The following is a 14,888-nucleotide window of genomic DNA, read 5'->3' as shown; positions in this document are numbered from 1 at the left end:
TAATTTGCATAATAAAGTTCAATTTAATCTAATCTAAATAACTGTAAATATTAATGCACTTATTCTAATGTTACAGTTCAGTTATAAGAACCAACTAAAACTTTTTTAAACATGTTGTTTTTTTTTTGGTAAATTAGCTGATAGCATTTGCTTGCTAATTTTTTTTATTTTAGTGTTAACATTGACAAAATGTACAAAGAGCAAGCTCTATTTATTTATATAAATAAAAACAAGCATTTAAGGCTAATGCAAAATAATAATAATAATAATAATAATAGTGTTCTTTTTATGTATTTTACAAAACTGAAGCGAGTTCAAAGGTTAAAGAAAGAGTTCAGGCGAAAAAGGAAACTTGCACAGTTTTAACGAACCCACGACTGTGTGTCTGGTACAAGTGCAAGCTAAGCATTTTTATCCTGTTTTTCACCCGACTCATTACTGTATACTAACATGAAATTTTTCTATCATCAACTCAATAGCTCTGATTATTATTATTATTTATTTATGTTTTATTTTTTAACATTAAAAGCTTCCTCTTTAGTAATATCAAGGTTACGTCACATTCTGCTTCACCACTCCTTGTGAACTTTGGAGCTGAGACACACACACACACACACACACACACACCATAAGGTCAATAGGATTGCAGTGCAGATAAGCCAATGACTGTCTAAACTAACAGTAACAGAGTTTTATCTTTGCGTGATGAGTCGCATCGACAAGGGGAACTGCATGGGGGTGTGAGGAAATGTGATTTTAAGAAATAGAGAGGAGTTCTTCAATTGTGGTAAGTGTGATGTGCGATGGCAGCGTGTAAGGATTTTGGTTTTCCTTTGCTTTGTAGGATCGGCGAGGAATGGCTGTAGCTTCGAAGATGATTTGTCCTTGGGTGCTGAAGGTAAGAGTTTATTTACAAATGCAGAAAATACTCAAATAAATAGTGTTCACATTTTGTAACATGTGCCTAAAGAACATTAAGAGCTTTTTACAATTTTTGGACTGATTAATACTTTTTTTTTTTTTTTTTAATGATGTAAAAGGCTTTCATTTAAAGAAATAAATTAGTAACAAAAAAACGTTTTTAGAATTTAAAAAAGACTTAAATTTAAGATGCATTCAGTGAAAGATATTTAAATTGAAAACGTAACGTTGACGAACGGAAAAGTTATTTTAGGAAGTATTAGAACAATTAGGGGATGGATAGAAAACAAAGCAGAAAAAAAAGCAGATTGATTAAAATGTAGTTAATTACAAGCTTAAGAAATTAAAAACTGCATTTTACTGAGTGCAGTTAAGTGATTTTTATAAAAAGTGAATTCCACAAGCGGTAGCGTGGTGGTTAGCATTGTGACCTTCCATGTCCTCCGCGTGCTTGGTGGGTTTCCTCCGGGTTATTCCGGTTTCCTTCCACAGTCCAAAGACATGCAGTTTAGGCTACATGGTGTTCCCAGGTTGCCCGTAGTGTGTGAATGCATGCGACCTACGATGGACCGACACCTCGTCCCAGGTCTACCTTGGCTAGTGTACAGGATGACCGGTGTAGAGAACGAGTGAGAGAATGTGAATGAATTCCACAACTGAAAAAACTAAAGGCAGCTTCACTATGCTAACCATGTAGTGTTGCAACCCTGTGTTTTTTTTTTTTTTTTTTTTTTAAGATTCTTCAGTTCTTCCTTAAAATGGAAAAGACAAAGATATGAAATTCTTTATACAGTAGGGAGAACTCTGCCCACTCCTCAAGCGTAGGTTATGCTTTCGGGTTATAATAATCTAGAATAAGGTGTCATCTTGAAACCAAAAGTTTCGGAAACCGATTGATGTATCAAATCGAATTTTAATCTTTATAAAAACTGTATATCTAATTATTATAAATTTATGATTAGTTAAGTTTGGCCATTAAAGGAGTTGAGGCGTTAAGAGAGGAGGCGGGGCTTAATAAATATCCTGAGATCAACATCAAATTGATGAATTTTTTTTTATATGTATAGGTCATTGTCTAAATGTTTACTATAAAAAGAATGACATAACCATTATTATTATTATTATTATTATTATTATTATTATCATCATGGTGGATGGAGCTTTTTCATTTGTCCCAGCTTTACCGATTTCCCCTCCGAGTTCCTGACTCAGCTTTATAGTTAGAACTAGAAATGCAGAAGTGAAATTAAATTCTGAACACTTAGTATCTTTTACAGAAGTGAAAGTTGTGCATCTGACACAACGGTCATTCCAAACCTGGTCAAAGCAAGAACATAACTAGATTAAATGAGCACATTACAGGCAGTAATTTTATACTGTACTTGGGTTAACATGGTGTAGACGGTCTAATCAGAATCAAAGGGAGTTGGGATTTTAGAAAAAACCTGGAAATTGATTTAAGACATGTCGGCTTAAATCGTCACGAAATAGTATATTTGGAATAGTTCAGTTGCCTGAAGATTTGGTTGTGTACAGTATTTAGCAAGTTCGGTAGTAGAGACAGACTTTTGTAACCTGGTGCAAATTTAATGATGCAAACTTTAATATCTTTACTTTTAAACATTTCCTGTATATCACTCATCATATCAAATCATAAAAGAAGCAGAAAACCAACATACGACTTAGAAAGTCACAAAGTTCCCAAATGAGCCAGGAAGCTCTCGCACACAATCCGACCCATGCTGCTTTTGAGGACAAAATCCGTCCCACTTAGCTCTGGTTGGTCATGTGACTACGCAGCAGTAATGACCGACACCCTGATCCACCTATAGACGAGTGGAAAACCGAGAGTAGCTGTACAAGTGTGTGTCTACGGTCTCTAACCTCGGAAGTGGGTGTGGGAATATCTTGCCACTTTCTGCTCACATGTGATTTGTAATGTAAATTTGTGCTGTCTTGCTAAGACGTTGGTGAGGACGTGTCTGTAAAGAATAACAAGAGGATGAAGTTGGAGTGTCCTGAGAGGGATATTTATCTACACCGTGCAGGACACTTTTAACTAAATACCGGATCGGTGTGCGTTTGTGTATTAATGTAGTATTAGTGTTTCTGTCAGGGGATACGATGTGCTGGATCGACTGAATCTGTCCTTGTGTTTCGGTCACTTCTATACTTTCTGTCTTTCTTGTTCTCTCTAGCCCATCTACTCCACAGCAGCAGTGCCAAACCTGACCCCAGGTAAGAAAACCGTCCAGAATAATGACAGATACTTCACTTTCTTTTTAAAGATAAACACTTTATCCTGCAGTTTCTTATTGGGATCATCTTGAACACTAGTTAATCTTAGAAGTCTTTCAAAGTCATGTTGTCTGAACTCGTCTTTAGTTTGTAGTACAAAGCTGCAGTTCTGTCTATGCTTTCTATGTTTTTTTTCCTTTCTCGATTATACAGTAAGCAGCTAGTTTTCATGACTGGCTTTAATCTTTGACCCAGTCCCACAGGGTACGATTTCGAACATCCACCAACTTCCCTATTCTCACAGTTTCCTGTCTGGGTTTAGTTTCCATTGAAAAATTTTAGGCATGCTTAAATGGAACTTGATAACCCATCATGTCGTCAGTATACAGTACGAACTCATAAAAATTTTATTTAGCCGGCGTAGTAGTTAGCACCGTGGCCTCAAGGGTTCGATTCCCGTCTCTGGTCTGTGTGCATGGAGTTCTTCATGTGATTGCTGGGTTTCCTCAGGGTACTCCGGTTTCCTCCCACAGTCCAAAGACATGCAGATAAGGCCTATTTATTGTTCCCAAATTAGTGGAGGTAGCGCAAGTAAGATGAGACTTGAAAACCACTTGTATACCAGATGTCTCCTGCTTCATGTTTGAATCTCTGGACTCCGCGACCCTGTGAGTCTGGTTCCTCTCATGGTTTCTTCCTTTTGCCATCTCAGGGAGTTTTTCCTTGCTGCCGTCACCCTTGGCCCAGGGACAATCTTATAATTTAGATTTATATATATTTACATTTCATACAAATTTTAATAATTCTTTCCATTATGTAAACCTGCTTTGCGACAGTCAGTTGTTAAAAGTGCTACACCAATAAAAACTGAATTGAATTGATATAGAAGGACAGCGAATGAGTAAATTTCATTTAAACGTTTTGATAAAAGTACCACCACAATGATGACCATAATTATTACTTTTATTTATTTATTTATTTTTATTTAGGCTAGTCCAGTTACTTACTGGAAATGAATACGGTCTCTGAACGTCTTGCTTTTGAACAGCTTTCAAATGTTATCAGGAGGAAATGCACTGCCTGCTTCATAGTATGGAAGAAAAGTGTGTTATCATTTCATGTCTTTTTTTTTTTTTCTGTGTCATCAGTAGCAGTCAGTTACAAAACCAGTAACAAGCCATACTGTTTGTTGGCGAATGTTCACCGCGCAGGAGTGTGTCTGTTCTCTTTTTCATTTTTTTTTTTCCTCTGTTCCTCTTAGTAATTATGAAATGCAAGCAACGGAGAAGAGGAGTCAGTTCAGACAGAAGGGTCGGAGCATGAACTCCACTGGCTCGGGAAAGAGCAGCGGCACCGTGTCCAGGTACACTCCACAACGAGTTCCCCTTATTCATGGACTTAAAAAAAAAAAAAAAAGGATTGTTTTTGGTCTGTAGTGGAATGTAGCCTGTTCTTGTCTTTGACATGTTGTAAGCTTTAAGCAAATAGACATCCATGCAATCAAATGCGACTGTTAAAGAGGTTTTGGAAAGAGGGTTTATATTGAGTCGAGCAAACTCAATGTCTAATTGTAGCATTTTTTTTTTGTTTGGTTGGTTGTTTCCTTTTGCTGACATTTTCTCCAAAATTTAATTTAGCGTCAGTAGGGATGGGAATCACCGGCCATGTATCCTGATACGATATTATCGCGATTCTTAGGTGCCGATTCGATTAAAATTGTATCACCATTTTATAAACATCCAGATTCAATATTATATTTTTATCTGATTTTAGTACAATTTTAAACCTTTAAAAAGTTTGATAAGGAGCTTAGATTTACCTCCAAAACTGTAATCGTTAATAAAAAGCTCTTTGTAACTTCTCATATCCACCAGTGTCTCCGAGCTATTGGACCTGTACGAAGAGGACCCAGAGGAAATCCTCTACAACCTGGGCTTCGGCCGCGAAGAGCCCGACATCGCCGCTAAGATCCCCTCGCGGTTCTTCAACACGTCGTCCGGTGCTAAAGGCATCGATATCAAGGTTTATCTGTCGGCACAGATGCAGCGCATGGAGCTGGAAAACCCCAACTATGCCCTCACAAGTACGTCTCTGCTTCCGACTTGCTTAAAGATCTGTAATAAACATGTTCCTGGATGGTGAGAAGGAGAGAGAACTTTGTGTTTAATGTTATGGCTGCAGCTGCTTTGTTCCGTGGTTCACCTAACTTTCTACACCTGTTCTTCATCTGGAAGGATTTTTTTAAAATGATGAAATGGAATTTTCTTTTTGCTTACCAAGAAGAACTATGCTGGTAGATTTTCAGGAAATACTTTTCTGGCATGACCAGTTATTCAACGCATTTAGGTTTATTTGATCACCTTGTTGTCACTGTAACCAGATTCCTAGTAAAAGGAAAAGAAAGTGTTGGAGCTGGATGAAGATCAGGTATTAGTCGTTGTTTTTTCCCCACGTTTCTGAAAATCAAGTGCTTTTGAATAGCAAGCACAGCATTCCGGTTTGCTAAACAGCCTATATACGTACTGTCCATATCTACAGGTTGATAACAGTAATAAAACAGACACTCATAAAAGACGTATGGATTTAAGGAACATTCTACCGTACAGGTCACTCTGAGGGTGTACATTTATGAACTGTAACCCGTGTGCTGCTCTGTACAGTGTTTCATCATCCCATGCAGTGGTTCCGGTAGAACCGCTTTCAGGTACAGTAGCAAAAGGATGATGGAGGTTTTACGTGCACCTGCTAATAGTTGGGGTTATTTATTTATTATTTTGATAAGCATAAGACTTTAAGTTGGTAATTTCCAAGAGTGTACAACAAAATAATGTTTATATGGAGAGGCCAATACTTTTATTCCCGCAACACCTTGTCTGTTGCATTAATGGAGTTGAGAATGTCAGTTTTTGCATTGTATTGTTTTTCACAACTACAGTACATTTAACTCTAACTGTAAAAAGGGGCAAAATTTATCGTTCTATAAGTGTACTGTACTTTGAGTATTGCTAATTTTGGAGAGGTCAAGCCCTTTATTTGCAAACAGTAGACTTTTTTTGAGTTTTAATAATGTACACAAATAAAAAAAAAATATTAAAGTACAGTGGTATTTATCCGTTCCCGAGGTGAGATCTCAAGCAAAAAATTCATATTGCGAAACGCTTTTTTCCATAGGAAGTAGTGGAAATGCAGATAATCTGTTCCAGGTAACCAGAAATGTGTCCAATGTTGCCAATTTCTAACATTATGATCAAACAATCAAAACATTTAGATATAAAGACATGTAAATGAAGTAAAATATGAAAAAAATAGACATAAAACCTTATATAATCTTAATTTAAAAATTCGAATTTTGTTTGTTACATTTATAATTTATGTTTATGCACAGGATGCTTTAAAAACCAAACTGATTGGCTCTGTTTTCTTCTTTCTACCGTCCTTGATGGGACCCATGGTGCTATATTTTATTATATCTTGCACAAAATGCAAAAAACCCACACAAAAAAAGTGAACTTGATTCTCTTGGCTTTCCACTGGCGCAAACAAGTTTTGAACGGCCCCCGGAGCCCAGACTACAATAGCTGGTGTTCGGTTCGGCCGGTTCGTTTGCTCGTGTGCCGAAAAATGCAGAGGAAAAAAATACAGTTAAGGTGAAAATTCTTAAGGCAGTTTGGTATTTCGAGGTACCACTGTACTTGTGTTTGATAGAGCCCAAGCAAAAATTACTTAGAACTAAATATGTTGGTTTCTTATAATTAATTAAATGAAGCCTGTAAATACTGTAGCACTAGCTCCAAAATCACAAGTTTGAATCTGGACCTCGTCATAATCGTGAAACCCATAAATGTGTAAATGCGTATATTTCCTTCTCCTGTAATGTAATTCCTGCTAAATATACCTTTTAAACAAAGTATTGCTGTAAACATTAAAATAAAACTGTGTTCATCCCGTCTATGGTCTTGCCCAAGTAACTGGTCTTGAATGAAGTACTGTATACGGCTCTTGATCATGGCGCTCCTCTATGGTTCTTCTCCAAACTGTTGCCGCAAAGTCTGATGCACACACTTCAATAGTATATCTTGTTTTGTAGTAACGTTAAGAATTCCTCTTTGCTGGAACTTAGAGGTTAAAACCTGTTTCAACATGACATGAGGGAGACAAACATACGGTAACGTGGTGGAAATTCGCAGGAATAAACAAACCAAAAAAAAAAGAAAGTAAAACTGAGTAATACATCAGTATCAGTGGTGCCGCCAGCTAAAAGTAATCCTAGAAGTGTGGTCTTCAGAGAACCCATCTCTGGCCGATTTGTAAGGAGCATCAGTCTCTGGATTAGTTTGTGGGAACTGTTGTCAAGACTCCAACTGTACATTGGCTTGGGTTTGTGCATGATGCTCGAAGATGCTTTGCTACTTTCTTTGGCAGATGCGATCACAGTTCTTGGACTAAGCAGTTGAAACTAATTTTTACGGCCCGTGATGCATAATATGTCAAAGATTTACTGGTGCTTTTAGAGAGCTTGAGGAATTGCTTTTATTACAGAGGCTTAAAGGTTGTGATTGGAAATGTGTCTCCATATGTGTAGTCATGAATGGTGATTGATCCTGGCTAGTCTCGTTAACACCATGGGTGATTTGAACACCACTGATTTAAACAACGTTTGTGCCTTTTTCAAGTAACATCTGTAATATTAAAGTTTCTTTGGAATGTATAGGAAGCTTAATACCCAGCGTTGCAGTGCCAACTTTAATGACTGAAAACGGCAGACGATGGCATAATCGTCTTTCACAAGATCGAGTGTTGACTAGGGGAAAAAAATGTGGTTAGTTGATATATCAGCCGTTTACGAGTCGTTTATGTGAACGGCTCGGGTTTGCCAGTTTGCCACCACAATGCCGCTCTGCTTGCTGGCTCATGTTTGCATACCTCTGGCATGGAGCGGTAGAACGCGAGCAGATGAAATCTGCTGAAGATACGATGTCTAGTTAACCCTGTTGAGATCACACGAGAAAATGAAGAACTGAGCTGCTGTTTTCCCACAATGTCTTGTTATTGTTTCTTACATAACATCTGTGTCTCTGTCCCAGAATACACCGGGGGGAGTAGGACAGTACGGTGAAGAAGGATTGATCGCGTGCGTCGTTTACTCAGCCAGTAGTTGCCTCAGTTCCGCACGGGTCCGCTCTCGGCTGGTTTTCTTTTGAGTCTGCTATGAACGCTTAGTCACTAAGTCTACACAGGAAAATGGCTGTACAGACAAAGATAGCTGCTTGCTTTGTCATTTTCTGACAGCTCGGGCATTTACTTGGTATCTCCAGGAAACATGTACAAGTCAAATAAAGCGTGTTTTTTTTAATCATTCAGTTTGATGGATTGTGTAGACATGCTTCTTGCTGAAATTTCTGCAAATTCAGCAGCAAATGATTCCAACACCAATGCATTTGCAGCTGTTTTTCAAACAACATTAAATCAAACGCCAGAACATTGGAAAGGCTCAAACCTTACACAGCCTGCTTTCTTCTTCCTTCCATCTTCGTAGGTCGTTTTCGTCAAACCGAGGTTTTGGCCACCGTGGCCAACGTCTTCTCCGAGATCTACTCCCACGTCTCGGGTCGGCCGCTCCAGAGGATCTGCACCAAGGAGTCATCGGAGCCTAAAGAGCCTGCTCCGCTCAAGCGCAATGCCTCCACCCTTAACGCAGTCAAGATCCTGAAGAAGAACATCACCCGGCCAAACCTCATGGCTTTGGCGGAGATCATGTCGACGCAGCCCGGAAATCCGACGAACTCTGACCCCGAGGGTACCAAGAACGGTGTTTCTGAGCCTCACTCAGATGGTGAGTCCAAGCAAAAGGTTTGCAGGAGGAAAGACTCGTCACTGGCGACAGTAACCGAGGAGTCGAATCAGGCCGGCGTTGATGTTTGTGATTCAGGCGCACGGAACGCCAAACATGTTAATGGAGAACGATCGTCTCCGAGCGGTGCTGATAAAGCCGGGAGGATTCCGGATGCTTCCGAATTACCTATCTCGGTTAAGGAGCAGAGCAGGGAAGAATCTGCTGAATCTAAATCGAGTCCGATTCTAGAAAAGCAAAAGCCGGTCTCCTCCTCTTCCACTCCAGATAAAGAGCCCTGTTCCTTCCTGCCCAATCCTCACATAGCACATCTCCTCACCCAGCCACGAGACTCCTTTGAGATGGAAGAGGTAATCTTTACATATGAACCCTTCCTTGTCTGCTTTCTTCCCCCCTTTTCCTTTGTTAGATGTAATTTAATGTCATGACCTTTTGAAAGCTACTAATAATGAGGGCGGAGGAACTAAAGTTCTTTAAATGTCAGGATAAATTAATGCTGCCTTTTGTTGACTCAGCTGCACAAAAGTATTGTTCATTCTTTTATGTCCTTTTGTACTTAATTATGCAATTTTGTTGGTCTTAGCAGCGTATGTGGTGTTAACAAAGTCCGTTACTTCAGTTACAGAGTAACGAGGATGAGGCGGTATCTGGGACTCACTGTTTCTCCAGAGAGGGCAGTGGTGAGTACTGCGCTACAAAATTTCCAATTTTTTTTTTTTTTTTTTTTTTTCAATGTATTGATCTCATGGGAATTGTACATATGTACATATTTAAACTATTAAATGTACCATTTTTGTATAAAAACTATTTTGACTTGCACCAAATAATCGGGCGAATAATCTCATTAAGCGGATAATTGTTGATATTTATTTATCGAAATCATTAACAAACTCTACATAAATTTCTGACTATACATATATTGTCTGTAGTCGATTGAATAATTTTTTTGATTACATAAATGCACAGGTACATATTTAGATTTTTATGCGATTAATAGTGCATCTCTGTTTCATACGGCCAAAACATGGTATTGGTGCTATCGTCTCACCTAGATGATAAAGTGAAATTTCCGGTAGAATCATATAACACTATGTTTTATAATACTTAATCTCCTGATCCATGCTTCATTTTTTGCAAATATGCACATTTATGTTTTTATCAGATAAAAAGAAACACATTTCCTTAATACAATTTTATGCCTTTTTATGTAGCGTGTTTTTTTTTTTTTTTTTTTTTTCACAAAATCTTTCAGTGATCTTAATTGTCATTCAGATGAATCATGGTCAATTTATATTTCATATGAATTGACATAAATCTGAAAAAGTGTATGATTGAGTGTATGAAAATTAAGGTGAAAATTAAGATATTGCAACATGAATATGACATGGTTACGGACACTACAGACCTTTTGCTTTTTAAGATTTTCCAAAAAATACTATTTAAGCAAGAGTTTTTACAGGTCATATGCTTCTAGAATCTAAAATCAATTTGATTATCAATACTTATAATAAAGAAATATTAATTTGCATTTTAAATTATTGTTTAAAGCCAGTCAGTGTTATTCTAAAATGGGCATTTTTAGGGCACAAACCGTATAAAATCATAGCATAAACAAATCAACACTTATACTGTGTGTTTTGGCCTATAGCTTTTGATGGATTTTGTTCACTAATTGACACCGTTTGATTTTTATCGTGTAGAGACTTGACAGATGGATGTAGATTAAGTTTCCATAATTTTAGCCTCGCTTCCTCAGCTTAATAGTGAGATGTTTGTCAGATGTTTGTTTGATGATTGTCAGATCTCTACAGTTTAGATGGCGTGCTTTGGCACTGTATCTAATGGTCCATAAGTGTTGTATAAATATAATAAAGTGACTATAGTGAGAGTATTCCAAAAAATTATACGGTCACATTCACAGGTTTACAAAACCAATTCATGAAATTGCAGTGCCGTCATTACACTTATGTATAATTGCAATGTAGCTTAAGTAAGAGATTCTTTGTGGCTTTTTTTTTTTTTTTCCAGCGCAAAGAATCTTGAATAAAAATGGCTTTAGGTGATGCTACTGAAGAAGCAGAACTTGAAACATCTGGCTTCAGTAATCATGGAGCTTAAAGGTTTTATTCAGCCATCTGAATAACAAATATTATGCAATTGAAACACAAGTTTTACATTAGCTGTTGGATTACAAAACTATCTTTTGTAAAGACAGATTCTGTTGGTGATTATGATTTGAATTAGTCCAACCTGCTGGCTACGAGCACTGCTGCTAAAAATATAACCGTTAAACCTCTTCCTAAAACAGACATCTTTTTCAGAGAGAGAGAGAGAGAGAGAGAGAGAGACTCATCCCTGCAAGCAATCCCATCAGATTCATTAGAGTTGTACTTGAGCAGTGGATCCCGGTTGTTCTCTTGTGATAGATTTTAGATATCATTTTTCCGGGTTGCAAAACATACTCTAATTTTTGGAACCAAAAAATCGGAACTGTACTTTTTCATGATGGGTTTTCATGTTTGAATGCCATTGATTATTGTCGACCAGTACCTCACAATTGAATAGAGAACATATTTAATAATTCAACTGCAACCAAGATGGTGAAAGAAATGAATGAAGAATCTCACAGCATTGTCAATCCAAGCTCTTTTGCACTTGCTTGACTGCAAAGTCGCCTTTATTGTTGGCATGGTACTATTCCCTTCATTCTCTTCTCTCAAGTTCTTAAGCTTTCACCAATAACCCCAAGAACCCACTGCGTATCCATTGGTGTAATACAAATGTGTTTGCAAACTCATCTGACAACCTCTTACAGTCTTTCCTTCCCCTTGTCTATTTTGTTTCCAGAGCCTTTCCTGAGAACAGGTAGTCAACAGTCAGACAGCAGCGGCTTTGCAGAAGATCCCTCAACAGAAAGCTCCACTTATTTTTTGAAGGTGTGTGATCATCAGAGTGTTTCTGTAAGCCCTATAGTCTTCTGTTTGTGTTGTTGCATGGATTTAAGACTAACAGTTGGAAGCTTAACACTTTATTAATTATTCATGCTTAACAAACAGCATTTTTGTTTATGTAATTAGGTTATAACATTTAATAAACACTGTACCTTCAGCACATTATGGTAAACATGAAGATTACTAAAGCAGTCATGTTCTGCATCAGGTCCAGGAGAGCTCAGACAGCTGTGACAGTGAAACAACTGTGACGTCTCATGCAGCTGGACCTGGAACACCCGGATCTCTGGAACACCCATCCTTTGAAAGACTGTTTGAGGATAAGGAGCTACTGACGCAGAACAGTATGGGACTCTTTGGCCCAATCGGAGCTGAGGAAGTCCCTGAACATTTGAGCCAACAGGTGCAAAAACAGACCACCAATGGGCCAGGGACTCTGGAAACTGCTGAGTGTGAAACAGAAGTGCATGATAGACTTGGTGGTTCTGTTATTGAGACAAGCTCTAGCACAGAATCACTCTCCACTATAGAATCAGCAGATCCAGAGTCATTAAAAGATCTGGCTTTAGTACCGAACTTGCCTAACGCAAGTGCCGAGCCGCCCGCTGTGAGTGAACAAGATGTGGTCTTGGAGGCTGGCAGCTTAACAGAAAGAAACTTATCATCAAAGTCAAGCTCATCTACTCAGTTAGACCCAGTGTTAGAAAATGTACCAACCCCAGGTCAAAGTTCAGATCTTGTTGCTGATTCCAAAGTTCATGAAATAGAGAACCTTAACGTCTCAGGTAAGGTCCGTGGTGCCCTAATTCGGGCCCAGCAGAGGACTATCTCGTGCGAGGATCAGAGGGGACGGGTTTGGATTCGGTCAAAAGACCTGCTGAGGAATCTGGATGAGCAGGTGAGGAACCCATTTCAAAGGTCCAGTTCCCTTCCGAACAGCCCAGCCCGAGTGGTGTCATCTATGCACATCCAGTTGGGTCAGGGCTCAGTCAGACAGTGCACACCACCATGCTACACCTATCGCTATGAGGAGGAACCAGAGGTGGTTGCGTCCATTGCAGAGGAAGAAAACAACAAAGCTCAGTCCACATATCATTCCCATTTTGTTACAGACTCAATCAGCTCAAATTCAGGGACAGAGGTAGACAGCACTGGAATGCCTTCATACCCCATGAATGTCCCCCAGCATTTGACTCGGTCTACTAGCTCCCTTTACAGCATCCCTGCTGACTGGCCCTTGCGACATGTGGCAGAAGCTCCTTCTTGGAGCACCCACAGTGTCCCTGATCTCACCCAGTACACAGGGCTACCACATCCTGCGATTCCACGTCACATCCAGCAAGAACTTTCTCAATTCCGAGGACAAGCTAGCTCCCCTTACCAGAAACCCGTTAACCCCCCTAGTCGCGGTTATGCCCCCATCAGCAGCCCCTGCCCTTACACACAGAGTGGCTTGTATTCCCAGTATCCTCAGCCACAGACCTCACCATTTCCTCACCCTGTATACACACCACCTCATGTTTCATCTTTACCCCAACAAAACATAGCTTATACCCACCCACAAAGCATGCCTTACAATCCTTTAACACCCTTACACTCTCCACCTCCAGTTACCCCTTACGGTTCTACATTTAATTTGCACATGCAGCCAGGTTCCTATAACCCTCAAGTGCCTATTACCCACTCCTGCAGTGCCCCCTGTAGCCTGGCTTTTGGTAACACACCCCATCACCCCAGCATGCCTTACGGACATCAGTATAATTCCCCGTATCACACTCCACCTGCCCCATTTTCCCCAATGTCTGCTTCGTTCCCATCGGAGACCCCGACTCCTCCTCCAACGATGGGAAGTACGGAAATGCAGCTGCGTCGAGTCCTGCATGAAATTAGAGGCACCGTTCAGAGTTTGGGCCTGGTGAGGATTTTTTTGTTTGTTTGTTTTTCTAATTAACCAACCTTTATGTATCGTTAGCAGCATTTGCTTTGTTGTTATTCTTTTTTTTTTTTTTTTAGATTAACTATTTTCTCAAGATAACCTGCCATACAGCTAATACTGTAGCATGGTTTGCATCAGCTCTGCAGCTTGTTACATAGCTCACTATTGACTTTAGATTAGCAGAACTTCTTGATTAGCGCTGTTATTTCCCCAGCAGGCCCAAGTAAGGAGGAGGTTTCTGGTTTCCTGGTCGTCTCTCCCTAAAAGCAAACAACGAGGCTGACTCAGCATATCTTTGTGTGGAGTTCAGACCTGTTTCATGTGTGCGTGACATCCACCTAATCTCGTTTTCTTCTTAACGATTGTTTGGCAGGGTTCTCCTGAGCAACGCTATGGCACACCCTCAGGGGCACACAGTCCACACCAAGCTGTCCAACCGCTCTACGAGGTATCGATGAGCCTTCATTTCATTCATGTTTGGTTTATCCAGGCCAACCTGTTTTTCATAGTTTGCCAAACGTGCTGTACATATGTTACTGTATGTGCTGTTAATTGCATATTGTATTCTGATAATGTTGTACACTCCTATAGTGTTTGCATATTATGCCTCCTACTTCCTCCTGTGTTCACTGAGTACTGTGTAGGGCTGGATAATATAATAATAATAATAATAACAACAATCATCATTAATAATCATAATCTGGATAATTTTCTTCCTAAATTATTTTGTCTTCTTTTTTTTCTCCCTTTGTGGGGAAAAAAGTTAATTATTTTTAATATCTTTAATGTCGTGACACTTGTTTTCTGTCCCTACTGACAGTTTGGTAGCCTTTAAAATATCATATTTAATACATTTGTTTTTTCGCCCATCCCTACTCTTTCATTTACATGTATGTCGTGCACCAAGGCACGTTTCACTCCTGTGCCCATGATCTTGGAGAAAGAAAGTTTTGCCCAATGGAATTGTATACAGTCTACAGTACGTAAATAG

The 14,888-nt window shown here is 39.1% G+C and overlaps 1 protein-coding gene across 6 annotated transcripts in view; it reads left to right on the top strand.

Moving 5' to 3' along the window:
• Positions 1 to 14,888, top strand: part of itprid2 (ITPR interacting domain containing 2) — a 77,464-nt gene that overhangs the window by 52,038 nt on the left and 10,538 nt on the right. For 5 of the 6 annotated variants that reach the window (XM_053496142.1, XM_053496145.1, XM_053496144.1 and 2 more), the window contains 9 exons: positions 845 to 898; positions 3,120 to 3,159; positions 4,421 to 4,522; positions 5,034 to 5,242; positions 8,696 to 9,360; positions 9,630 to 9,690; positions 11,858 to 11,946; positions 12,170 to 13,876; positions 14,271 to 14,345. In XM_053496142.1, the coding sequence (XP_053352117.1) occupies positions 845 to 898; positions 3,120 to 3,159; positions 4,421 to 4,522; positions 5,034 to 5,242; positions 8,696 to 9,360; positions 9,630 to 9,690; positions 11,858 to 11,946; positions 12,170 to 13,876; positions 14,271 to 14,345 (3,002 nt within the window). Of the gene's footprint in view, positions 1 to 706; positions 741 to 844; positions 899 to 3,119; positions 3,160 to 4,420; positions 4,523 to 5,033; positions 5,243 to 8,695; positions 9,361 to 9,629; positions 9,691 to 11,857; positions 11,947 to 12,169; positions 13,877 to 14,270; positions 14,346 to 14,888 lie in introns of those variants that run through there. The other variant, XM_053496147.1, reaches the window with a different exon arrangement.

Source organism: Clarias gariepinus, chromosome 5 (assembly GCF_024256425.1).
Source record: "Clarias gariepinus isolate MV-2021 ecotype Netherlands chromosome 5, CGAR_prim_01v2, whole genome shotgun sequence".
Taxonomy (NCBI): Eukaryota; Metazoa; Chordata; class Actinopteri; order Siluriformes; family Clariidae; genus Clarias; species Clarias gariepinus.
Note: the sequence above shows the minus strand (reverse complement) of the source record. Positions and strands in the feature narration are given on the sequence as shown.